This window comes from Aplidium turbinatum, chromosome 8 (assembly GCF_918807975.1).
Source record: "Aplidium turbinatum chromosome 8, kaAplTurb1.1, whole genome shotgun sequence".
NCBI lineage: Eukaryota > Metazoa > Chordata > Ascidiacea > Aplousobranchia > Polyclinidae > Aplidium > Aplidium turbinatum.
The window spans coordinates 12,679,726-12,707,448 of record NC_137479.1 but is presented as its reverse complement, the minus strand read 5'-3'; the positions used below and the strand labels follow the sequence as shown (position 1 = coordinate 12,707,448).

The 27,723-nt window shown below is 37.5% G+C and overlaps 1 protein-coding gene across 1 annotated transcript; it reads right to left on the bottom strand.

Moving 5' to 3' along the window:
- Nucleotides 1-124: 124 nt before the first annotated feature.
- LOC145776074 (SCO-spondin-like) lies at nucleotides 125-27,480 on the bottom strand. Its single transcript, XM_082587479.1, has 19 exons — nucleotides 27,424-27,480; nucleotides 26,539-26,650; nucleotides 25,624-25,770; nucleotides 21,477-21,632; nucleotides 20,583-20,732; nucleotides 17,100-17,258; nucleotides 14,173-14,345; nucleotides 13,572-13,730; nucleotides 11,781-11,942; nucleotides 11,376-11,529; nucleotides 11,126-11,284; nucleotides 10,269-10,427; nucleotides 9,441-9,585; nucleotides 8,789-8,970; nucleotides 8,237-8,409; nucleotides 7,509-7,591; nucleotides 6,874-7,235; nucleotides 6,328-6,485; nucleotides 125-1,060 (listed from the first exon to the last, which is right to left on the bottom strand). The coding sequence occupies exons 1-17, from the start codon at nucleotides 27,478-27,480 to the stop codon at nucleotides 6,983-6,985; spliced, it is 2,583 nt and encodes an 860-aa protein (XP_082443605.1). The 3' UTR covers nucleotides 125-1,060; nucleotides 6,328-6,485; nucleotides 6,874-6,982.
- Nucleotides 27,481-27,723: the final 243 nt, after the last annotated feature.

Sequence of the window (27,723 nt, the reverse complement as noted above, 5' to 3'; positions counted from 1 at the left end):
CGCTACTGCGTTGGTCTACAAACAAATGAAAATTTTATCAAGAATATATTTCGCGAACCTCTGGCAAGTTATTCAGTAACTCGCAACGTCTCGCCGAGTCCACTCGGAGAAGCACTGTCTTGAATGTTTTATTAGCCGCAACAAACGCTCCCTCCAAGAAAACTTTTTTCAGTGAGCAACAATTTTTTGTGAGAAATAGTATTTTTAGACTGCGTTTGTAAAGATACAAGGGAATTAACAACTTAGTGAATTGTTAAAAGTACGGTACCGGTAATCTCAAAATATGAAAGAGCACGAGTAAATTACAAACTTAATTCAAACAGCCAATTGCTTTTGCGCTTTTACGGTGATCACACACTTCACTTTTCATTTCACTGCTGTCATCTACAGTATTAATCACTTCTGAGTTCTGATGCTTTAGTCAAGACAGCTTTGACCATCACGCTGTAACAAAGGCTAAAAATTGAAAGCGCTATCAAAAAAGAAAGAATGGATTGTGTAAAGTTGAGGTATGCGACATTATGAATATATAGGTTGGGAACTGGGCTGCTTGCCCCCAGAAACATTTGACCTTTTTTTACCTTAGTTTAATCAGTTGTTTAAGACGCACACTTTAATTGTAGACCATTTAAGTATAATTCAACGCATCACAGATACGTTGTGTAGATGTAAAATGTAAAAGCTTTCTTTTCAGCTGAAAGCGTTACAAGTGCGCAGAAATAAAATCACACGGCGCAATGATCAGGTGTTAATGCGCATTTGCGCACCTTAGAGAGAACACAAACCGCAACCGCACTCTTGAAACGAACAAAAAATATTCAATAAAAAAAAGAAGAATATTGTAGCTATAAAAATGAAATTATTAGCATCTTGAACTTGGTTCCCTGCGCAGATTTACACCAGTTGTTTGAACGATCCAGTCGCTAAAAGAAGTTATTTGAGTGTAAACGCTCGGTTCTGTCACAGTGCCACATCCATCACGGTCATACGATGAAACACCAGCGAGAAACCATTGACAAGATTGGCACATTTGGCACATTAAAGGACCACTTGTGGTTTCCTAAAAACAACAACTTTGTTAACAACATATAAAATTAAAATAAATCCAAATAGGCTGTGATCAATTGATCATACAAGGTTTGGTGACATTGACATTGTTCAACGAAATGGTTAAGTTAAACCGTATATTTATTAACTATGGTTAAACGAAATGAAAAAAAGTAGTCTACATGCAACAAATGTTCGACTGAGTTAAAACATAGCCTACCTTAGTCAGTGATGGGCATTATCGGCGATAATTATCGGCGATAAATTTTATCGCTTATCGTTATCGCTTAATTATTTTTTCAGCTATCGTTTATCGTTATCGCCAAAGGCAATATTTGATTATCGCCGATAATTAATCGCCGATAAATTTTATTTTGGATCAACACACAAGTGAAAAGATCATGAAAAGTAATATTTTTACTAGCCACCTAGTTAATGAAACTAAAATTAAAACCAGTTCTTCTTCAGTGCCTGAAGTGTGTGTGCACAGGTTGTTATCAGGGGAGGGGGCACGCCCCCCTGCAGCGACGGCCCTGACAACACAATAATTTTTAGAGTTGCAAATTGCAATGCAATGAAATGCATGCAACAAGTCTCTTGTTGTTTTGCTGCAATGGGCAATCGCGAGTGAATTTTACAATTAAAATGTAAGCGCACAGGCGGGACAACTTCCTTTGAAGCGAAGCGAAAGAAATTGGCAAGTCGTTTGTGAAAGTGTCGCAATACAAGGCCGCTTTTACATCGGAAACATGGTCTTTCGCGCCACCTCACGATCAACTATTTTATTCTTGTGTTTTCTTTTTTCGTTGGAAGTGTTAGTTTTTAGTAATTGTCGTAAAAAAATAAAATCTCTTTCGTCAAAACATGAAACTTACTGTTTTAAGCGCATTAAATCTTTAGATGAGTAGATTAACTAAAATTGCAAGAACTTGCTTTGAGACGTGCGGTTACGTCACAAACTCAGATTAAAAGACAAAATTCACACACGATAACAACACAAGATCGGTTATAGACTGTAAGTTCGATTTTTTCTAGACTGGCGATATAACTTTAATCCAAAAATAATAACCGAATGCATAAGTGCCATTTAACTTAAAAAGTTAACCCATTTGTGCCGAAAGTGAAAATACTTAAAAAAAATTCGGAAAATTTAAATATTGCATAATTATGACTTAAAAAACATATCACAATTATTTTTTTCCTAATTGTGTTTGTACTTTTTGAGAAAAAAGCCGTCCTATATATAAGACGCCAAGCAAATCCGTTATCAAATTTCATAAGTTTCTTGTGCGTACTGCTTAAGCGTTATTACTAGGGCAACCAATTTTTTGACCTAAAAACTTGAAATTTTGACTTTATAATTTACAAATTTTGACCTAATTTTAACCAATAACTTTCTTCGTTTGCAACTCAAACGTGAAATTTAGAAATCAAACCGTTAGGTAAGAATAGCTTCTTTTCTATTGAAATATGAAAAAAATATAGAAGACTCAACGACACCACAGCAACGAACAGGTAATGAAAGTCACTCAAAAAACTGCAAAAGATAAATATGGAGTGTCTAAATATCCCAAAATTACTGAGGGGGTTCTGCACTATTATACTTCAACATCAAGTAATGTTTATTATGTTTCACATTATCGCCTTTGAAGTTTCTGTCTCTCGCAAAAATTTTTCCTAAAATAGGGAAGCTTCTCTCAACTGATACAGAAGTTGCTTGGGAGTTCTTCAGCCGGCTATAAAAATGTGGTGAAATATCATCTCGTCCCATTTTCACAATGCACTTGATGCCATTCCTTAAGATTCTTGCTTGAATATATTTTCCAATTTGGCAGCCATCAACACCAAAGTTAAGAGACCTCATTTTCTGGTAAGCTTCTTGAATGGTGTAACGGCTGTTTTCCATCTTCTGAATTATATCAAACAGTGCACTGTACTGCTCCTCTATTTCTACAAGGTGAGTAGCTAAATTGGGAGCTTTTACAGCATCTTGAGCACGCCGCAGCAAGACACCACCAATCCACCATCATGGAAGCCTTCCACAATATTTCTTACTTTTGGTAGACTTCTTGAATAATAGAAAGCAGCTTGCAACCAAAGGCCCATCTAGTTACATTTGGCTGTGGAGTGTGGAGGTTGGCCATGGAAGTTAAACTAGCTCTTCTTAACCTGTTATTAATGGTCACTGCTTTAACCCTGGCAACCAACTCATCAACAGCAGGGTAGCTGGCTAATATTCAACCTTCAATAGTGGGCAAAACAAGATTATTACCTCAGAAATTGCAACAAATCGATTATTACCTCAGAATAGCAACAGAAATTGCAACAAAAAATCAGTATCTGTGTAGATTTAATAAAATATCAATAGAGAGAAGAAAAACTACGTTAAAAGAAAATTTTGACCTAACCATGAATTTTGACTTTTTTTTTACTTAATAACTTTGAAACCTCTCTTCGTCTCAGCCTGAAATTTAGTTTGTGGACGTTTTATAAACTTTGAACAAGGCAGAAAAATTTTGACTTTATTGACTTTTGGTTGCCCTGGTTATTACATTTTACTTCAAAGTCGCTCAAAGTGACTAATCGCTCAAAGTGATAAATGGGAAATGTCTTGTTCATGTCTTGTCATGTCATTATTGTCATCAAGCATTTTATTGAAATGAAAATTCAAAAAATATGAAGATGAAAATTAGCAAAGTAACACAACATCACTGAAACAAGTCATTGCGGAATATGATATTGCTTGAAGCATTAGCATGCAGACCGACATCACATTTTTTGCATCTTGTAGTAGTTTTTGCATGACAATAGGCGGATCGAGTTGCGTGGTAAAATTATGCTAAATACAGTATAACCTTTCTCATTTACTGTAGCCTACCTATGCGACACAGCCTACCTCAATCAAATATTTTTATTCCCACTAATACAGTGCCTACATTGTAATTCTTATCTCAACAACTCAGCGTTCTGCCATTGTTTTACTGATGGTGTTCACAAAGAAAACAAAAAAAAATTATCTGAAATTATCAGTAAATTACGATAATTATGTTATTGTTCTTAAACAAACACGACTAATTTGACAAGCTTGATGGATTTCACAGTAGGTCTATGCACATTTTTACTACCAATAACGCTTAAGATTAGCCTACTGATAAATTTTCAAGCATTTTGCGTTTTTGGGAATTTTTTCAATTATTGCTGACTTTGCTGTAAACAGCACTTTAAGCAGAAAGCAAAACACAAAGTTTGAAATTTTTTTTCGGTATTTTCGTTTGATTTAATTATTTTGCCTACTGCACGTAAGCGGCAGTGTAACTCAATTAATAAAAGCATCCAACTGGTAACTTAAGGTATAATTATAAGCACGGCGGTTACCTCAGTGGTTTGATTTTGGATCAAGAGGTTGAAGATTCGATACCCACTGCCGCTATTGCGATTCTATTTATGCATAACTTACAAAAAGTTTTGTCCCTTTACAGTATATTATGTTCGATTTTTTGGCATGTTGATGAAAACAGTTCGTGCTGCATGGGAAGGGGCAGCGCTAATTAAGAAAAAAAAAATTATCGTTATCGGACATTATCGGCGATAATTTATCGTTTATCGTTATCGCTTAACTTTTTTTTGATTTATCGTTTATCGTTATCGCTTTAGGCATTTTTCGTTTATCGATTATCGTTATCGCTTAACTGAAAAATGAGTTATCGCGCCCAACACTGACCGTAGTCAATTGTTATTCAAATAGTATCTAAATACATATACCGGTACTTGTATTTGAACGACAAAGAAGGGTTTTGCAGTTTTACAGCGAAATGCATTTCTGTGTAAGTGAAAAGTTATGATTCTGGCCTACTAGCTAATTTCCAAACTGATACGGGTCAGGTGCTGTAACCGCTAACAATAGCCTAAACGTTATGTTGAGTTAGAGCTTCTTCACTGCACCAGCAATAAAGGCTTTTTTACAATAAACATTTCAGTAGGTAATAACTAGGGCAACCAATTTTTTGACCTAAAAACTTGAAATTTTGACTTTATAATTTACAAATTTTGACTTAATTTTGACCAATAACTTTCTTCGTTTGCAACTCAAACGTGAAATTTAGAAATCAAACCGTTAGGTAAGGATAGCTTCTTTTCTATTGAAATATGAGAAAAATGTGGAGGACTCAACGACACCACAGCTAACGAACAGGTAATGAAAGTCACTTAAAAAACTGCAAAAGATAAATATGGAGTGTCTAAATATCCCGAAATTACTGAGAGGGTTCTGCAGTATTATACTTCAACATCAAGTAATGTTTCACATTATCGCCTTTGAAGTTTCTGTCTCTCGCCAAAATTTTTCCTAAAATAGGGAAGCTTCTCTCTACTGATACAGAAGTTGCTTGGGAATTCCTCAGCCGGCTATAAAAATGTGGTGAAATATCATCTCGTCCCATTTTCACAATGCACTTGATGCCACTCCTTAAGATTCTTGCTTGAATATATTTTCCAATTTGGCAGCCATCAACACCAAAGTTAAGAGACCTCATTTTCTGGTAAGCTTCTTGAATGGTGTAACGGCTGTTTTCCATCTTCTGAATTATATCAAACAGTGCACTGTACTGCTCCTCTATTTCTACAAAGTGAGTAGCTAAATTGGGAGCTTTTACAGCATCTTGAGCACGCCGCAGCAAGACACCACCAATCCACCATCATGGAAGTCTTCCACAATATTTCTTACTTTTGGTAGACTTCTTGAATAATAGAAAGCAGCTTTCAACCAAAGGCCCATCTAGTTACATTTGGCTGTGGAGGTTGGCCAATGGAAGTTAAACTAGCTCTTCTTGACCTGTTATTAATAGTCACTGCTTTAACCCTGGCAACCAACTCATCAACAGCCGGGTAGCTGGCTAATATTCAATCGTCAGTAGTGGGCGAAACAAGATTATTACCTCAGAAATTGCAACAAATCGATTATTACGTCAGAATAGCAACAGAAATTGCAACAAAAAAATCAGTATCTGTGTAGATTTAATAAAATATCAATAGAGAGAAGAAAAACTACGTTAAAAGAAAATTTTGACCTAACCATGAATTTTGACTTTTTTTTTACTTAATAACTTTGACACCTCTCTTCGTGTCAGCCTGAAATTTAGTTTGTGGACGTTTTATAAACTTTGAACAAGGCAAAAAAATTTTGACTTTATTGACTTTTGGTTGCCCTAGTAATAACATTTTTCCGTTAAAATGGAAAATGCAGAAAATATGACATGGTAACCTATACTGCACATAGCCTACCTGGCACTTGCTCGTACTTCCTTCTTCCAAGCTTTCACCAGCACAAAACATATAGTCACGTAAAAATGACGTGGTCTGCTTACACTTGTCGTCACTGACAGTTTGTAACTTTGTTTGTACTAGTTTTGGACGCATGGAAACTTCAGTACCTTGGGAAGCTGTGTACGTATACATGTAGGTGCAAAGGTTACATTATCTCAAAATATCATAATTACTGATGACTTTTCATGTTAAAGTGAATACTGAACAGCTTGTAGTGGTGTAGCGAAGTCTTCTTGAAAGTTATTATAACTAACAGATAGGCAAACGAGTTTTAAACAATTTGCTTTGCATTACAAGTTACTAAAAAGAAATTGTAGGCCTACTTATGTGAATATCGCCAAAGCATTTATCAACCACCCAGTAGCACGGTGTTTCTCAGCTGCTTATTTCACTGATTTATAATTTCGCCACCTTGTTGCCACCATCACGGCAAAGAACAGTGAACGTAACAGCTAGTAGGCTACTGCGCGTCAAGTAGCCTAAATATAACTTTAATATACTGACTTGTCTTCCATCCAACTGCAAAGCATTGAAAGCCATTGGGAATCCGTGCTTGATGTGGCAAGCAAATCGGCTGAATATACATGCTGTGCAGCGACACGTGTTGTGGAAGCTAAATGTGGTAACAATACTTTAGTAAGCAAAAGCAAACGTAACTCCAAGCAAATTTAACAGAAAAAAGCAACATTTTAGAAGCTTTCCGTGCCTGCACAAGTGCAATGTCATTTTCAAGAAAACGCTCCGCTAAGTTGATTCGGAAGAGTGGATGGTATATGAGAGATCTAGCAATGAAGTGGTTTGTCGCCACAGTCAAGTTTGCTTTGCCTCCTCCAACACGGACCAAAATGTTGCTTGCTCTTTGATTTCTGAAATAAATATATTTACAGTATACCCACTCAATCAGGGGTTCCCAACTTGGGGGCCATGGCCCCTAGTGGGCCAAGAGCCTTTTTCAAGGGGGCCATGGAAAAAAAATAATAATTTTTTTAATTTATCATTTGTAAGTCCACTTCAACACTATATAACAAAAGAAATAAATTAAAATTCAATATAATTACAGCTAAGACAGCCATAAACCCAAAAACACAAACAGCAAAAAAGGAATCGATAAAAATAGTTTGCAGTTTAGCTTGACTTACATGAAGCAATGTGCGGCAGCAACAATCCACCTCGAGCTTATCAAAGTGCCCCCACACGATGAAGTTGGTGTTTCCATATAAACCTAAAACAAGCTTGCTTATTGCCCGGCTAAAGTTTCAGTCTTGTAACAAATACAATATAATTATGTAAACAGTAGGTTAGGCATTCCGGGTGTTTTATTGAGCAAGAGAACTATTTTTCTTCAGTAAGTTGCAAAACCAATGCGGAATGTAAGACAAACAGAACACACTAGAAAAAAGATTGACGACTTTAAAAATGGGAAACAACTTCATTTCCGTAAAAAAATATTTTATTGGACTATTTCTTTTTGAATATTAGCCTAGTACTTTTATACTAATTTAAAACATCGTTGAACATCTGTAGGTTACAAAATCGACACTTAAGTCTTCTCAATGTAAAACAATGGTTGGTTGGTTTGGTTGATTTTAAATTTTTGTTCTCGGACAGTCGGACTGATAAATCCTTGATTGGTTATTCTTGGTAGTTTCGCATACTTGTAGAGGCTCTTGACACTGGGCCGAACAATATAGCGTTAATGCAAAACGTTTTTTCGTGTTCACAAAGACAGCGAAACGTGGCTTTAAAAAAGGACTTTTTCTTTCTAATAGGTTATTGGCGAGCTAACATCACATTGTTAAATCGCAGCTTTTCGGAGATAAATCTTGCGACTTAACACAAGTAATTTCTGCATGTAGACTGCACTCACCATCCACGGCCATCTCTCTTGCACAGATACGTCATCATCAACCAGTTGCCGATTTGACGGTTGCAAGGAACGGTCTCGAAGAGTGTTAATGCCACAAGAAGTGTCGTCATTTAAGGTACAGCATTCTGTGGAACCATAACGACGAGTTTGTCCAAGTGGACAAGCAGCACGAACTAAAGAAACATAAAATAACGCCGCGGTAATAATGACACACAGCATCGAATAAAAGTTTATGAGAGCAAACAATAGTGGTTAAATTTTAAAAGATACAAAACAAAAAGGCATATTGAGACAACAATTAGTAGTAGTGGACAGGTATTTTGGCCATATGGCTGGCCTCATTTAGCTGCATCACACCACTAATTCATGTCATAAAGGTCTTTACCACTATTAACACCAGTAAGTTTTAAAAAACGTATTTTCCACTACAAAGGTCTTGAGTTTTTGATTTTCTGATTTTATCAACGACTGTAATTTTTGTTATTTGAAATCATGTGATTATGTTAAGTTTTAACTATCACTATGAAACAAGTGTAAAGAGGCGTTTCTTACACAAGTCATCGCACTGGCATCTTCCACCACTAGATTGCCCAGGACACAAACCACATGTACGCTGACACAGCATATTTGCGTAGCCAGGGACAGTGCTACAGAAAGGAAGAAACACGTTACAAAGTCCTTGTGCATCGTCTTGACAAACTGCGCTATCGTCGCAAACACATTCGTCGCCGGACCTGTATAATGATAAACAAACTGTCAAAATAGATAAATGACATTAAAAAATAATTTGAAATAAAGGAAATGTAAATTTTTACACTTTCAGCAATTTTTATATCAGTTTTAGAATTGCACAAACAAAAAATAAACTCTTTGTTTCTGCTTTGCCGCAACTTATGTTTTTTTCTCTGGAGAATACTAAACGATGTTACGCAATTTAAATAAAGTAATATATTGAGTTTACAGTAGCTTTTAGAAGCGTGACTGTTGTTTAGGGCCTTAGGCTACTTTACAAACGTAGATCCACCTGTTTTAGCCTGATGCTGCTGGTTCGCTGTGGTAGTAGCGGTTTGCACCAGCTTTCGGAACACAGTTTTCTAGTCATGTGCTATGACGAATATTTAAATAAAATGTAATCAGCGTTTCTCCCCGCACTATCCAACTCTTCACCAAACCTTTGTTGTACAAAACTTATAAGAAGCAATACCTGCAAGCTTCGACAACGCAACTTTCCAGTTGTATGGTTGGACCATTGCAAACGCTGTCCACGTCACAAAATCGTTCACGAGATCTCTGACCAAGACCGCACGTCTGATCACAGGGTGACCATTGTACCCACGGAGACCATCCCACTGCAGTATACACACAAATTACACTGCAAAGTTTACTTCACACATGATTGCATTGTCTAAACTGCTGTTCACCAGAATGCATAGATTTTTAAACTGCAGGTTTTGAAGCACAAGCTTAAAACAATGAACTGACATGAGAAAAAATAATTACATTCCAAACACAAACAAGCTTTCTACTTCCAGCCTCTTGCTTATTTAAATTTAAAGATAAAGCTCACATGAAGAAAAGTGTGGCAATTAAACAAATTATGTCCCAAGCAAAATCTGCACTTTTACATTGATTTAATGTCTGCAAACGTTCCGTCACTGTAAAATGACGAGTTGTGCTAGTTGGGATAAGCCTTTTAAATTTTATTATATGACCTTTTAAAGATGCTACTGAATCTGATTCCTGTTTAGCACTCAGCAAAGAAATGAACTTGGGGTAACAAATTGCTCTGGTGTTTTGTAAACTGAAAGCACATCGAGGGTCCCACTAAGCCTACAGGTAAACATTTAGCTTTCAATTATCTGTATATCTGTTTGGTTGAAAATAAATGGTTTTTCTGATTTGTTTTTTTCTTTTGATTCCATTTGAATTTATCATGCATTATCCAGACATAGACTGTTTTAAACTAAATTATTTAATTTTGATGCATTTTATTTTTTTTTTAATTTTATTTCTGAACACAGACTTAAGGTACCATTTGAGCAAACGTCCGTATTGCAAGGTCTTGATTCAGTTGCATCTCCAACGCAATCAATCATATTTCCAGACGAGCAAAACCTTCTTCGAGTGGAAGTCCCCCCTCCACACTCCTCACTACAAGGCAACCATGACGTCCAGGGAGTCCACGCTGCAACTGCAAAAACAACTCGTCTATACTTATATTTAAAAGCTTTGTTTCTGATTCAAACCAGTCAGGTTTGTGTAATCAGCCAGTTTCTATTTGAATAAGCTAAAGATGATATAATTATAGCGAAATCGATTCTCTAGTAAATTATGTAAAAAGGTTAAACTGTCGTACAAATGCCAGCATTCGATGAATGCTGACATTTGCACACGATGAATTAGCAGTTAATCAGCAATGCTAGGTGTATAATTAAAGTTTATTCCACCCAGTAACATTTTGCAGATCTGAAGTTACCCGATAGCTGCTTAGTCCATTGCTGAAAAATCTATCATTTCAGTATTTATAAGCTAAGTGTGTCTAGGAAGATATGCATGGGGAAAGCATAATCGATTACATTTTTAGATCGCAATTAAATATCTTGAGAAGAACAAGGTGATTCACTTTCCTTGCAATTTGATTAAGAACGTCAAACTGACGAAATAAGGTACGCCCATGGCCCAATTGGCCCATCTTAGCAGGATATACGTTGGCGTGGTTTGTAAATGAACACAATAATTTCGTCAACTCTATGTCGTGAGTCGAACCGGTAGGTTTAAATTTTGGATGCAACATAATTTTTAGGTATAATGTAGGTGTAAATTTTTAGTCTGATACAAAAAAGAATGAAAAAATTGCGATCTGATCACTAAAAATGCTTTTTAACCCACTTTCGGGGCAATTTTCAATGTTGCATGGTGTTGTTTCTTGATTCCGTTGACCACAGTCTCTAACTTCGCCAGTTGAACAAGTTCTGGTACGACTTAGAGTTCCTCCTCCACATGTTCTGCTGCAGGAAGACCATCTGCTCCATCTATTCCATTGCACGCCTGTAAAAAATCACTGCAGCCTGATTGCTTCAGAACGATTTTTTTAATGTAAATAAAGTTAAAATAGATGATGACACTGACTTTCTCCAACTTACTTGGACACGGTCTAACAATACAATTTTCTCTTTGTCTTGCTTGTCCTTCGCATTGTTGGTTATTGACACGAATGCATGTTCTTGATCTTGATCTGGATCCCAGGTTGCAAGTAGCGCTGCATTGTGACCAACTTGTCCAAGGACTCCAACCTGTTGATCAGTTTCAAGTTGGTATTAAAAAGTACAATTATTCCAGTCCATTCTTACAAACCACAGCAGCTTATTCAACAAAGCAAAACAATATAGGCCAATTTAAAACATACAAATTGAACTTTTAAATACATATTTTAAAGATATAGTCCTGTTACTCAACGCAACAAACAGTGTACCAGCCTCTTTTTAATAATTAAAAAAAAAACAGGAAAGTTTTATGAGTCAATATTTTAAAGAGAGTATCTTACGACTGCGTTTGCATGGATTGGTGTTGCAATCGACAGTTTGTCTGCTATTGGAACCACAATCTGAGTTTCTTCCAGAACTGCATGTCCTGGTTTTTGATCTGATTCCAGTGTTGCATGTTTGTGTGCATCCCGACCAGGGTCTCCACGTGTTCCACGTAGCAGCTGTTAACAAACCAAGTCATAAAAAAGTAGAAAACCTTCGATCTACAAGTGTTTAACAGATAGCCAAATGGTCTTTCGCTGCCCATGGCTAATCAGATTGAATTATTTAACACTGAGCATACTTATGCGTTTCTCTATGAATTATATGTTATTGTGATGTAAGTTTATTGCGTACCGTAGCCCATTATTATAAAATCTACTTGGCAAATAAGGTTGTTATTTCTCTCTCTGAAGTTATCAACTCAAATGATGAGTGCGATCCAGTCCATCAATTCAGCTTGAAAATTGATGAAGTGTTAATGTTACGCTTAGGAAAAAAACACGGAGGCCTATATTTAGCCTACTCCCGGCTCAAATGTTATCAAAAAGGAAGCACTCTGCAAATGCCTTTTGCAGCAATGATGCCAGGAATAAAACTACAAGTTTAAACAAAGGAACAGTCCGCTACAGGTACAGTCCGCTACAGAAGACAATTAGTAAATGTTATGTAGAGCATATTTGAAGCATACTTGTTTGGAAACACTGTTGAAAGGTTACGAGCAAGCTTTTTCTTAACAAAACTTATGAAGTAAAGGTAAAGGTAAAGGTCTCATACTCAGATACTAAGCTTTGGAGAATGAGAAGATAAGGTTCTCATTATACTAAGCCTTTGGCACTAAGGAGAGTAGGGTGGCCAGTTCTTTTCTCTCGGCCACCTTTACTTCAGCAACTACGCCCACCCAATTTATTACACCCTGGGTAGAGGTGAGCGGTGTTTTTCAACAACCAGCTGAAGCCAGGAGTCGAACCAGGTTTGCATAATTGCAAAGCCAACGCCTTATCCGTTGCGCCATCCATCTTATGAAATAGGCTAGGTGTAAAACAAGTAGCCTATACGGGTAATTGAATTAACAAGTACAATAACTATTAGCATGCAGTGAGTATCCAGACCTGATGATATAGCACAATGCAGGTTATCGTATCAAGCTTTATTACTCTATTATCTGTGTCAATTGTCATTTTAGCAAAAACATAGATTAATCACGATAAATGGAAACCCTACAACTTCACTGTTATAGCTTTGTAAGCTAATACAATACCATTTGGGTGGGGAAGTTATTCTTTTAAACCAAAGCAACGTTAACTCAGCAACAACACTACATTTTACATTATAAAAACAAAAAACAATAAGCGAACTTTTTCGGCTAGTCGTACGGCCTTGTTCAAGCCTATAAAAGAAATATTTCTCGTATTTTTACTTCGTTTGTGCCACTATCTCGTGTTGTGCTTTTGTCCTTCTTGTGTAATCTGCCTCGATCTTTCTTCTCTAAACAATTAGTTTTACCTTTCAAATACTTGACCGGTTGTGTTATGCAATTTTCAGTCATCATTTTTTGTAAGCAAGTTTAGCAGTTTCTCAAATGTTTAAATTTGACTATATTTTGCTTAGATACTGTGTGATTTACTGATTTTTCAGTATTTCTTTTAAAACATTTTTGTTACAGGCTTGAAAAGGGCTGTATGAGTATGGCTAGCCGAAATGTTCGCTTATTATATTTTGTTTTTATAATGTTAAATGTAGTGTTATTGCTGAGTTATATCTGTTTATAATACAAAATAAATTATCAAAAATACACAGAACTGACTTACGCGGAGGACAATCTTGTGGGTTGCATGACCTTGATTCCCTTGAGGGTTGACCACAATCCACATTTCTTCCGGTTGAACAAGTTCTGGTACGACGTTGAGTTCCTCCTCCACATGTCCTGCTGCAGGAAGACCATCTGCTCCATATGTTCCATATAGGAACTGCGTAGTTGGTAGCAAAATCAATATTGTTAAAATGGCATGATTGTGACAAAACAGAGATGCATGACAAATTTTTACAAAGAAGTAATTGAAAGTAGGCTACCTGGACACGATCGAACAACGCAATTTTCTCTTTGGCTTGCTTGTCCTTGGCATTTTTGATTATTGACACGAATGCATGTTCTTGATCTTGATCTGGAGCCTAGATCGCAAGTTGCGCTGCATCGTGTCCAAGCAGTCCATGGGCTCCAACCTGTTTAATTGAATATCAGTTTGGTTGTGGTAGAAAATCAAAACTTATAATCGCTTGCTGTTCAGTGCAATACTGTAGCTTACAGAGCAACAACAAATAATCGAATGCAGCCTATCTTCCATTAGTATGCTACAGAGTATTTTGAAAAAGACTACAGCTCTTACAAAGTGACAATTTTTGAACTGTAACCATTATCTTACGACTGCGTCTGCACGGATTGGTGTTGCAATCGACAGTTTGTATTTTACTGGAACCACAATCCGAATTTTTTCCAGAACTGCATGTCCTGGTTCTTGATCTGGTTCCAGTGTTGCATGTTCTTGTACATCCCGACCAGGGTCTCCACGTGCTCCACGTAGCAGCTGTTAACAAACCAAGTCATAAAAAAGTAGAAAACCTTCGATCTACATGTGTTTCAACATCTACAAGATCTACAAGTCATTCAACCAACAAGATCAATTAAAAAACTATATTCTATTTTGTCAGAAACAATACCAACGGTTATCTTTAAAATTCGTAAAAGTTCTAGAGAACATGTCAAAAAAAACGAAAACATACTTGCGAGCAAACATTTCAACAAACAGAACTGCGAACTTGATCAATGTTTTATTCCTATTCCACTTTTTAATTTTATATTTTGGTTTCAGCGACTTTCCTTTTAGTTAAACTTAATAGGCCATTCAACGAAATGCTAAGTTTTCCGGGGTTCTCGTAGAAGTTGAAAATAATCACCTTCAATCAGGTGATGATGTTAATGACCAAGTTTTTTTGTAAAGTCGACTGCAATCATTTTGTTGGAATTTGAATGCAGAAACATTTATTTAACAAATTGAAGTCTCGGTTTGAATTCATTAAAATCAATTGAATGCTCTTTTTTTGTTAGTGTCTAACTCAAATAGAAAAATACATTTTGAATATTATTTTGAATTATATTTGATGATATGATATTTGCATCTTTAAATCTGTTTAAGACGTTGATGATTATAGTCATCAGGGATGGAGGAACCATTTTAAAAGTAGGTGGGTCCAGAGGCACAGCAAGCAAAGTCGATCGAACTTCTGGGGGGCTTCGCCCCCCAGACCCTCCTTGGCATTGCTGCATTCCGTATGCTTTATACCATTTTTACATTGAATTTCATGATTGCCTTTCGTACCAACAAGCAAAAAGTTTCCATTTATGGGCCCAATTTGAGCAAAACATTTACAAAATTGTTAAATTGCTTTATAGTGATAAAGCTTTGGTAGAGAGTTTGCTTTGTTGAACCATAGAGAAATAAAACATAATAACCTTAGCGGATTTAACATACTTTATTACACACAAAAAATATAACATAATTAAAATAAAATCAAACGTTTTCGACACGTAGGCTACGTGTGTCCTCATCAGGAAACAACACATACATTAGTATGTCAACCAGACATTTGTTAAGGGCCGGGAAGCACTTAAACCCAAACCTAACAACTAAAAGCGCAATTAAAGAGCACATCGCTTCTTGTGAAACGTGCACTGACAATGTCTCAATTGGCCAATTTAAAATCATCTCTCGAAGCAGATCTGATTTTCAGACTAAGATCATGGAAGCCTTAAGAATCAAACGTAACAATCCATCTCTCAACCGGCAGTTAATCGCCTGTGGCTTATCGTTCCTTCTGTGTGTGTTCTAATTGTTTGTCCAATGCCTGTAGTCGACACCTCATGTGATCTGTTTCCCACCGCATAATTTACTCGTAAGAGTCGTAATCATTCTCGTATCATTTGTTCAGTTTGTGCTTTTCAGTCCAGAGTATCGTTACAGTTACAGTGCAAAGTCAAATTTATCTTCCGATTGTTCATTTTATGTATATTGCAGATTTAATTCCTGATGAGGACACACGTAGCTTACGTGTCGAAAACGTTTGAGTTTATTTTAATTATGTTATATTTTTTGTTTGTAATAAAGTATGTTAAACCCGCTAAGGTTACTATGTTTTATTTCTCTATGCTTTATAGTCCTGTACAAAATATCGCGATGAACACACAAATAAAAAAGAAACAATACACACACAGTTATAATACCACCTGGGATAAATAATCTGCAGCATTATATAGTAGGGTGTGCGCATATGTAACAGCCGCAGCACCAATATGCAAATATAATACTGGCATCAACAATGCACAGCTAATTACCACAAAGTTTCAATACCAGGAGTACCGGTACTGGTATATACACATATTTAACAGTTAGCAAAGTTATCCTAGAGTAACAGCCTGCAGTATTAGGCTATGTGCATACACAACAGCTGCACCACCAATATACAAATATAATAGGCCTACTGGTATCAAACCACAAGGTTTCTTCAACTGTCATTTTTTAGGTGACTGCTACTGTATTACACTTAAAATTTTTCCTAAAAAAGTTAATAGTACGATCATTGAAAGCAATAGCTTCTTGGAAAATTGAGGTGAAATCAACCTGATTGATCACGTTTTTGTGAATGTGTTCAACTGTTCATCCTATGGTCCAAGTGCTCTTGGGTTAATCTGCTTTTTAAGTAATTTTTCACCAGTCTGTGGCACGAAAAAGACCTTTTTGCAGTAACATTAAACATTGGGATTTTCAGGTAAAACTGTATCAGTTTTGATAGATTTATGTAAATGTTTATCTATTTTAACAGCTTGAGTTCGTTTTCGAGAGAATCAACATCAATATCCCCATCCAGCCTGGTTTAAGTGCCTTCTTTTAGAGACAAAGTTGCTGCATCTTCTACCCTTGCTGCAGCTAAAATTACTTTCTCTATATCACAAAAAACTGCAGGTTATCTTGGTCAAACCTTTTGCTACCTTTTCAAAAATATTTGACTTTCAAAAGTGGGTGGGCCAGGCCCAACCAGAAAATAAAGTAGGTGGACCCAGGCTCACGAGGCCCACGTGGTTCCTCCATCCCTGAAAGTCATCTAATCCTCTTTGCTATTAAGAGACTAGTGGATCACAAAATTCTACATAGAAAACATAATTTAACCGTAGGCTACCATGATAAATATTTTCTTCCTTATTTGGTGTAAAATTCGTGTTGCTACGAAGTTACAACTTTACAATAATTGAAAAACGTCAGAAGAAAAAGCAATCACTGACTTACGCGGAGGACAATCTTGTGTGTTGCATGGCCTTGGTTGTGTGGATAATTGGCCACAATCAATATTTCTTCCGGTTGAACAAGTTCTGGTACGACGTTGAGTTCCTTCTCCACATGTCCTGCTGCAGGAAGACCATCTGCTCCATATGTTCCATGTAGGTTCTGTATATAAAATAGTATAATACAATATAACTAGTAATCATAGGCGCTGACTTTTCAAAAAACCTTTGGGGGGCGAGAAAGGTGATGACGTCATAACCATAACGCTATTTTACTCAATTAAAATTTATAGTCTTTGATTAAGCTTAGTGTCTTGTTTATATTGACACTTAGGTCGCAAACCGAATTTATTAGAACCGCTGCTTAAAACGATTAGTTTTACCTTTTACGCATGCAGTACGCCTAGTCGTAAAAATTTTGATATTGTTAGTTCATAATTGGAACAGTTGGAAAACAAGCCGATTCATTTCCTTTTCGTGCGAGTGAATAACAACGATCAAGACAGTGGCGTAGCCAGGAAAAAAATTTGGGGGGGGCCAAATATTTGATGAATTGAAGAGAACGACAAAGTGTTTGATTTAAGACATCGCCACCTGATGTGCAGTGGCGTATCCTGGTGGCTTGAGCAAGGGGAAACAATGAAACTGGTGGATGGTTAGAGCGTGCCGAAGGCACGCGTATTCTAGGGGGGTCCGGGGGCATGCTCCCCCGGAACATTTTTGCAAAATTACACTTAAATAAATGGATTATAGCGCTTTCTGGAAACACTTTTAGGGTAATATTTGTATGAAATTTATTAGCAGATAAACAGCTATTAACTTATTAAAGGTAGCTCTTACACACGAACGGTCAAAATCTGCGGCTAAAACTAGAGAACACCAAAAACTCAGCTACAGAAAAACCCAACAGAGTAAGCCATTCTGAAATTGCTTCCATAAATTAGTTAAAAAAAACTTAAATCCAGAAAATTTTGCGTAATTTACGATTTGCAAAGTTTATTGGTGTCTTTCTGTGTGTCTAAAACAAGTCCTTGGGGTGTTAATAGCCAGATGTCTTGGAAAACGTTATAAATTTCTGCAAATTTTATTATATTTTCAACAAAGGGCTCAACTTCGGAATCCAAACTTCGAAAATTTGGGGGGGGCCATGGCCCCTTTCGCCCCCCCCTGGCTACGCCTATGGATCAAGACAGTGGTGAAGTTATCGAAATAAAACGCAAAAAATCATGATCTCAAGCAGAGTGAAAACCTGCTATCAGTTTTAAACCTCGTTTCGCTCGTTTTGCTGATTACTTACCTTCAAAGCGTTAACAACGGCGAAGTGTTTTCTCTTCTGTTCTTTATCGAAAGTCTTTATAGTCTTTCATTGAATAGCCTACAGTAGGCTAGGCTATATACTCGAGTATAGGTCAAGATGTTCGCAAGTGATTTTCACCTCGAAAAGACAAGTTCAACTAACACGGGACAAGCTGTTGTCTCCAGCTCGGCAGGTGTCAAAATGAATGCACTTGTTGCGGCAAAATCATTGTCGACGTAGATTACAGATTAATACGTTTATTTGCAGTGATTCAAACTTAATTTTCAAATTTAATGATTTCTTGTCAATTCTAAACTTATGCATTTGTTGAGCAATATGCAAAGCTCACGAGACAAAACAGCAGAAACAGCTGTTTTAAGAGATCATTTTTTTATTTTTGCCTGTAGGACAGGGTGGTCCAAACCCTGGCACGCGGGCCGCATGCGGCCCGCGTGAAGCTTTTGTGCGGCCCGCGAACACTTTGTGCATGCCGGAATTTTCAGTGCTAAATCCAAGGTTTAAAAATACACCTACGTTTTATAAATACATTACATTCGCCACAACCCTAAATAAGTCGTGCATAATTGGGTCAATATAGGTAACGATGAGGTAACAATGTCGGTTTGTGACGACACAAACGTGCGTTGATATTTTGCTTTTGTTGCTAGCACTTTCTCCGCTATGAAGGCACTTTCTCTGTTATAAAGCGATTAAAAAGCGCGACACACGGAACAGAATGGCTGATGAAACCCTGGATGCCTGTTTACGTCTGTCGACCACTGAATTTAAACCAGAGATCGACACTACATGCAAAATTAAAAAACAATAAATTGTTTTGGTTTGCTAATTTGTTGACGTGTTATGTATCGTATCTTTTTTACTAGCTGAAAATCACTTTTTTGAGTCGCAAGCAGAGATTAAAAAGTGAGTTAGGCGTGCAGCAAAACATTAGGTCGATCAGAAAAGCAAATCAGTCCTTTCATTGCAACTGTATTTTGTCAGCGACAAGATTTGTTAATGTTCATAGCCTGCGAACAGTAAGAATGTAGCTATAACAGATTGAAATCTATAGAAAAGAAGTTCAAAATCGCAACCTAGCTAAGTTTTATTTAACAACGTTTCTACTTTCAGCAACGTGTTATCATTTCTCACTATGCGGCCCGTAGAGTTTTTGTCAGACCTTAATGTGGCCCTTCATGTTCGCAGTTTTGGACCACCTTGGTGTAGGATATAATCGTTTTTATTATGTAACATTCCATGATCGTTGAAGTCCATGTCAAACCTTGGCGGCCACATAAAACAATAATGTCAGGCAGGCGCGGATCTAGGATTTTTTTTTTGGGGGGGCCAGAAAATTTGAAAATAAATTAAAAAGGTAAAACATATATGAACAATCAGTGGCGTAGCCAGGAATTTTGAAAGGGGGTTTTGACGGCCGGTAGGCGTAGCCCGTTGGCGTGTTCGCCAAAGGCGACAACCAGCGGCGGGGGGTCTGGGGGGCTTCCCCCAGACAATTTTGAAAAAGTACTTTGAATTTGGTGCATTCTGAGAGCATTTTCAACAAATATATGGGTATAAATATTCCTGTAAAATGGTGCTGTCCGGTGGCATAGCAAAAGGATAAGATCATGTTTTCTTCGGCATCTTTTCGGTAATAAAGCTAAGTCTCTATGTTTTCTTGTGGCTAATTCCTGGCTGAGATGTTTGAATGTTTGGTATTGGAAAAACTCGCTCTTTTAATGCAGTTTCGCTTAAAATTAGGCAAACTTTGTTTTAGAGACATAGAGACTGAAAGCATCATTCTCAATATCGTGACGTCACACGCGTGCTAAAGGGGGGGTTGTAAATTAGGTTTTATTCCATCTACTTTGAAATTTCCATACCTTATGAGAAAGCCATGCGATCAGCTGCTGTTTTGCGGGCAAGAGCAACGTAGGCTGTTTTTTGCTTTCGGCATTCTTTAAGTCCGTTTAAATGATCTAAATCTCTTTCGCGAAGTGTTTTATCTTTGAAACACCACTTGTAATAACCTTTTTATTGCCCCTCAACCATAAATTTACGGGGGGCGGCGCCCCCCCGCCCCCCCGGAAGTCGGCGCGTATGCTAGTATAATGTAAAGCTGAGCTTAAAATGACTACAGAGTGGAAATGTAAACATGGTAAACGTTGACAGAAAAATGTTATAAACTACCTGGACACGACCGCACAACACAGTTTTTCCTTTGCCTTGCTTGTCCTTCGCACTCTTGATTATTGGCACGAATGCAAGTTCTTGATCTAGTTCTGGAGCCTAAATCGCAAGTAGCGCTGCATCGTGTCCAAGTAGTCCATGGGCTCCAACCTATCAAGTTCAACATCTCGTTTCTCTTGCTGGAACTTGGAAGATAATTATTTCTATTTTGAAATTTCTGTTTTGTTTGTTTGACTCGTTCTTAGATTTGGGGCTATTTACTTTTATCCATACCAATTATATAAAAACTCCAAAAAATAATTGTTTTCAAAGAAAATCTACATATCAGCAAAAGAAAAGCAGCTCAATAAAGACATTAAACCGATTTTTCTCAAAAGTTACAAAACATTTTGTTGAAACAAGTTATTTATTACGTTAGTTATCTGATAATCATGTTTGATTTGAAAACAATTGAAACAGCGATTCAGTTTCACCGTGACCAGCCACAACTCTGCAATGGTAGACTTCAAGCTGCTATTTCTTGTCCGTTAAGATGAAATGATTTTCAAATTAGAAAAGAATGCAAAGAATTAACTGTGCAACACATTTTCAGACTGTATCTTGGTTAGTCAAAAAGTTGACATTTTGTCGTCTAATGTCGTAGTTTGAGTTAATGTAAATTTAAACATTGCGGTTTTTGATCATATCGTATGTATTGCAGTATGGAATGTTATCAACTCTCTTTTACAGACAACAAAATGCAAGAAAAAAATAAGTCAAGGTAGTTATTTTAAGCTACATTTAGAAGCAACACAGAAAACGAAAAATTATCAAAAGATTATTGTCTATTTCAGAAAGAAAATGTAAACACGATCTATACCTTGAAAGCAGATAATTACAATGGATTGCACTAACGTGAACAACTCTCTGTGTTGCATGGTCTAGACTCCTTGGATAATTGGCCACAATCAGCATTTCTTCCAGTTGAACAAGTTCTAGTATGACGCTGAGTTCCTCCTCCACATGTCCTGCTGCAAGAAGACCATCTGCTCCATCTGTTCCATGTAGGAACTAAAAATATTAAATATTAATTGCATTGCTTCAAATTATTATTGATTTCATGGGTGGAAAAACTACAGTTGCGGAAAAAAATTAATTCAAAACTTAAAGAAAAACTTAACTTAAATGCAAAATAAGAAACTTTTGATTTACTAAGTATTTTGACAGCTGAACTTACTCAACTTATAAGAGATGGGTCTGCAATGGTTTTTGCCTTTTGTGCCCTAACTGATTGATGAATTGAGCAATCGTTTTACGTGATAACGGTGCTCTTGAAAAAATATTAATTATAAAATCAGAATAGACCTTAAAAGAATCGACTGCCTGCGGAAAGTATGGAATAAAAGATCTGTGGTGAGTAGGAAAACATAAATATAATAGCAGTAGTTCTTACATGTTTGACTCAAATGCCGTATTTTTGACCGGCGTAAATAGCCTATGCTACGAGTAAAATAAAAGGCCGGTGTCGTAATCTACGTTTAACTTGTGCCTGGTACAAACCGGAGGCTTGCTTCGTATCTCAGTTGCGTTCTTAGCCTAAGGAAGTAGGCAGTGGTGGCCTTAAGGTTTTGTTAGCTCTGGGCAAGAAGTAATATAACTATAAGGGACCTTTACAGCCCGGTATCGACAAATTAAAGTACGCAAACGTTTAAGTAACCATAAATCACAATAACACAAAAAGGAATTAACATGATACAACAACAAACAGCGATGGTAAGCGAGAAAGGTGTATTTCATGCTGTGACATCTTCACATCACTCTGGTTTGATGCTATGTTATACCAGCACACCAAGTGCCCTCGGAGTCCTACACCACCCATCGGCAGCACTTACACAAAATGCACCTTTCTAGCTTTTATTGCGGCAAACTCTTTAATGTTTTGCCCATGTTGTACTCAATTGAAACAACAGCTAGTCCAACCAAGCGTTCTTGGCTCATTGTAAAGCGAAGGTAATTTTCTATCAACTTTAGTTTAGAAAATGATCTTTCCTCTGAAGCTACAGTAACTGGCACAGTAAGAAATAGTCTTAGTAACAAACACAAGTTAGGGTACACAACATTCAGTTTGTTTTGATACAGATACTGTAGAACAGAGAGAGCAGTGGTTCTCTGTTCTCGTCGTTTTGACTGTAGTAAGCTTCGTGATCCCAACACCTTGCAATCCTTCCAAGAAGCTATTGATAAAAACCTGCATGATCTAAACCTTCCAGATAACGCCACAGTTGAAGACCAATGGACTACACTTCGAGACGCAATGTCCGCTGCAGCTAAAGCAACAATTGGTTACAAACACAAGAAAAAGCAGGACTGGTTTGACGAAAATGACGACGAAATCACCAACCTTATTGAAAGTAAACGATGTGCACGACTCACTTTTGAAAATAATCCTTCTCCAAGCAACAAGCTAAAACATCGACAAGCTGCCACAGCATGCCAAAAAGGAATTCGTAAGGCCCAATACAAGTGGTGGCAACAGAAAGCTGAAAATCTGCAAAAATATGCCTACCAACGAGATATGCGCAGATTTTACGCTGCGACAAAAGAAATCTTTGGACCGACTAAATCATCAGTGGGGGGTCTAAAAGACGCAGCTGGCTCAAACATTATCACTGACACCGAAGGAATCATTGATCGTTGGAAGTCGCATTTTGAAACACTGTTAAATAACCACTCATCTCCTCACAGTGACCTTCTCCGCAATACTCCACAATATCCCACCCGCGATTGGATGTCCACACCACCTACACTGAGTGAACTCAAAAAGGCTATCAAACACATAAAGAAAAACAAAGCTCCGGGACCAGACAACTTTCCGCTAGAGGTTCTTAATTCCCCGACAACAAGCCTTCAACAATCGGAAACTTCACTCTGTCAATCTCGGTGACCGGGTCTGCGTCAGTGATTCAAAGCCTCTACAAGTATGCGAAACTGCCAGGATTAAGCTCTCCAAGAAGCTTTCCCAGTCCGAGGATAAAGATTCAATCAATCAATCAATCAATCAAAAGGAGATAGAGAAGATTGTAACAACTACCGTGGTATCTCACTCCTCAGCATCACTAGCAAGATCTTTGCCCGCATTCTCCTTGATCGTCTTATCATTCTAGCTGAGGACGTACTCCCAGAGTCCCAATGTGGCTTTAGACCTTCTCGCGGCACTATAGATATGATCTTTTGTGCTCGACAACTCTAAGAAAAGTGTCAAGAACAACAACAACCTCTTTCATTTATCTTTTGGGACCTGAAGAAGGCATTTGATAAAGTTCCTCGACCTGCTATGTGGTCTGTTCTTGCTCGATTTCGATGCCCTGACGACTTTATTACCCTGATCCGTGCTCTTCATGATGGCATGCTTGGCAGAGTCTGTTACCAAAACACCCTCTCCGACCCATTCCCCGTTACAGGTGGACTCAAACAAGGATGCGTTCTTGCACCTACATGTTTTTCACTGTATGTGGCTGCAATGCTTAACGAGGTCCCACAAACCTCTCCTGGTATCAACATGCGCTGTCGCGTGGACGGAGGGCTCTTCAATCTTGCTCGCTTCCGTGCTAAGTCGAAAACCTCTGCTCATACAATTCATGAGTTACAGTTTGTCGATGACAATGCCACACCTGTTCGGACTCCTGATGACCTCCAAACGATAGCCACCATCTACAACAACTCTTATGAGCATTTTGGAATGGAAGTTAACACTGATAAAACTAGGATACTCAACCAAACGCCACCTGACCACACCTCCCCAGAGATCAATATCAACGAAAGACCTTTAGGTGAAGTAGACTACTTCTCTTACCTAGGTAGCATACTTTCAACAGCATCAACATGTGCAAAGGATATTGAACAACGTATAAAAACAGCTCACTGTGCCTATGGAAGACTTAACCATCGTGTTTTCCACAACCATGTTATATCTATCACAGTTTAGAAGCCACCATATTGCAACAACCGCCTTCGCTGGACAGGGCATGTCATACGAATGGACCCAACGAGGCTTCCAACAATGCTTTATGGTGAACTAGAGACAGGAAAGAGACCCCCCGGAAGACCAAAAATGAAATACAAAGATCAGCTGAAAGTCTCCCTCAACCATGCCAACATTGATCTGGATTCATGGGAACTACTTGCTAGTGACAGATCACTTTGGAGAAAAAGAATTAGGGAAGGCACGGAAATTTTTGAAAAAAACAGGATACAAAAAGCCCAAGAAAAACGAAACACTAGAAAATCTAAAACTACCACGTCCCCCACCCTCCATACAATGTGACTTTTGCCCACGTCTATTCCATCATAGACTGGGCCTCCACAGCCACATACGACATCACCATCCAAAACCAAATTCAATTTGAAGACGAAACCAATGCTCGGACACGAGCTGGAGCCGACGACGACGACTGTAGTGTAGAACAGAGAGAGCAGTGGTTTATTTTGTTTTCAATGGTTCAGCTGACAGTTCTTCATTGTCAAGGTATCCAGAAAATTCTGGGGATGCTTCAGAGCATTTTATTAACATATTTTCTTCTGTGGTGGAGGTCGGCAAACAAATATCACACACAAAACCATACTTTTTTTGAAACTCCATGATATTTTCAAACCTATCATCCATCTTGGTAATAGCTTCATCTGAGGGAAAATTGAAAACGTCTATTCTAAATGCTTCCTTGCTGCTTCTGTTGCTTTCAGCATAATCATTTGTATCTTCAAACAAGAATCTCTTGCGCTTCCCTCGATGGGTTTCTGGAAAGGAAGCTTGCACAGAGTCATCAAAAGACATTGTTTTCATTTCAGAAATCTTTATAGCATCTTCGAAACCACTTTCTCTATGTTCCAATATAAACTGTGGTGGAAAAGTTTCAGTTAGCCTACTGCTTTCTGTTAGTGCTTAATGTAAACTTTGTTTGTACATATTTTGGATAAGCACGGGCCCATAAATTTGCGGGCCCTGGGCGGTCGTCCAGTTTGCCAACCCCAAAGGCCTCCACTGGAAGTAGGTAAATGTTCTTACGTGGGCATGGTCGAACAACACATGCTCCCATTTGATTTGACGACCCTTGACACCCATCATTATCAGGAAAGCATGTTCTTGATCTAGATCTTGAGCCTAAGTCACAAGTTTCACTGCATGTCGTCCAACTACTCCACTCGCTCCAACCTAAAAAGTTTAATAAAAAGCATTGAATTGACTAAAAAAGTGCAACGTAAATTTTGACAGCAATAAAGTTGACCAAAACCACGCTATTGAAAAGTAAAGATATACGGTAGATTCTGTAAATAAAATACCGCATAAAGATGTGTGTTGAAACATATCTCAGCAGTCAACACATCTAATGAACAGTAGCTTACAGGAACCATGGACGTCGTCGTCGCCATGCAATTGTAACGACGATCACGACGGAACAAACGGTGCGCTGGAATGGCGCACTAGGCTGCAATCACCGACTATGCCGATTCAACAAAGTAGCCTACACATAAGGCCTAATAGCCTACATAAAGGTGCTGCGATATTTCATCCAAATGACAGTTTATTACAGCAACAGTTCATAGACGACGATATATCGAGTTACGCAGCTGAAATTTATCACAAGAACATTATTCCCTTCAGAAAAAGCTATAAGTAAAAGTTACAGTGACTCCTCTCGAGAAATCAATTGACTAACTAAAGTAATTTTTGGAGGGAAATTAACTATTTAACGTGAGTATTTTGTAAAGAAGAGTATTGCAGTTATAATAAAACGAAAACTTACCGTTTGATAGATTAGTCGCCGAACAAACCGTCGTTTCAGTAATTAGTGGTTTCACAGAAATTTAGTCAGCCAGCCATTCATTTAAAAAAAAATCAAAAATTAATTGCAACAACTGTTGATTTATCCACTAACTTGGACAACTCTCTGTGTTGCATGGCCTTAGTTTCCTGGATAACTGGCCACAATCAACATTTCTTCCAGTTGAACAAGTTCTTGTGTGGCGTTGAGTTCCTCCTCCACATGTCCTGCTGCAGGAAGACCATGTGCTCCACATGTTCCATGTAGGAGCTAAAAATATTAAATATTACTTGTATTGCTTCAAATTATTATCGATTTCATGGGTGGAAAAATTCCAGTTACGGAAAAAAAATCATTCAAATCTTAAAGAAAAACTTAACTTAAATTCAAAATAAGAAACTTTTGATTTATCAAGTATTTTGACAGCTGAACTTACTCAGTATTTTCGTGCTAATTTTTTTTTTACTGAAAAAGACAACCAACATCTTTAAAAGAGTGGGTATGACCTATGCAAAGCATTTCATTAGACCTAAAAAATATTGCCATTATTTTTTTGACACTTAAGATAAGCAGTGCTTATTATTATGAATGTTGCTTAAATAGAAGTAAGCTATTTTTTATTGAGCGATAAATATTGAATTTTAAAGACCAAAAGTAAAACGATTTAGTTTTTATAACATTTTCAAGACCATAAGGGATTTTTGCCTTTTGTGCTCTAATGATTGAATGAATTAACGAATCGTTTCAGGTGATAACGGTGCTCTTGAAAAAAAAAATTATGTAATAAGAATAGACCTTAAAAGAATTGATTGCCTGCACAAAGTATACCATAGAAGGGCTGTGGTGAGTAGGAAAACATAAATATATAGCAGAAGTTTTTACATGTTTGACGCAAATGCCGTGTTTTTGACACAATATAGGCTACGAGTAAAATAAAAGGCCGGTGTCGTAGTCTACGTTTAACGTGTTCCTGGTACAAACCGAAGGCTTGTTTCGTATTTCACTTGTGTTCTTAGCCTAAGGAAGTAGGTCAATGTTCTCACGTGGGCATGGTCGAACAACACATGCTCCCATTTGATTTGACGACCCTTGACACCCATCATTATCAGGAAAGCATGTTCTTGATCTAGATCTTGAGCCTAAGTCACAAGTTTCACTGCATGTCGTCCAACTACTCCACGCGCTCCAACCTAAAAAATTTAATGAAAAGCATTGAATTGACTAAAAAAAGTGCAACGTAAATTTTGTCAGCAATAAAGTTGACCACGCTATTAAAAATTAAAGATATAGATTGTGTAAATGAAGTATAAAGATGTGTGCTTACATACTTCAGCAGTCAACAC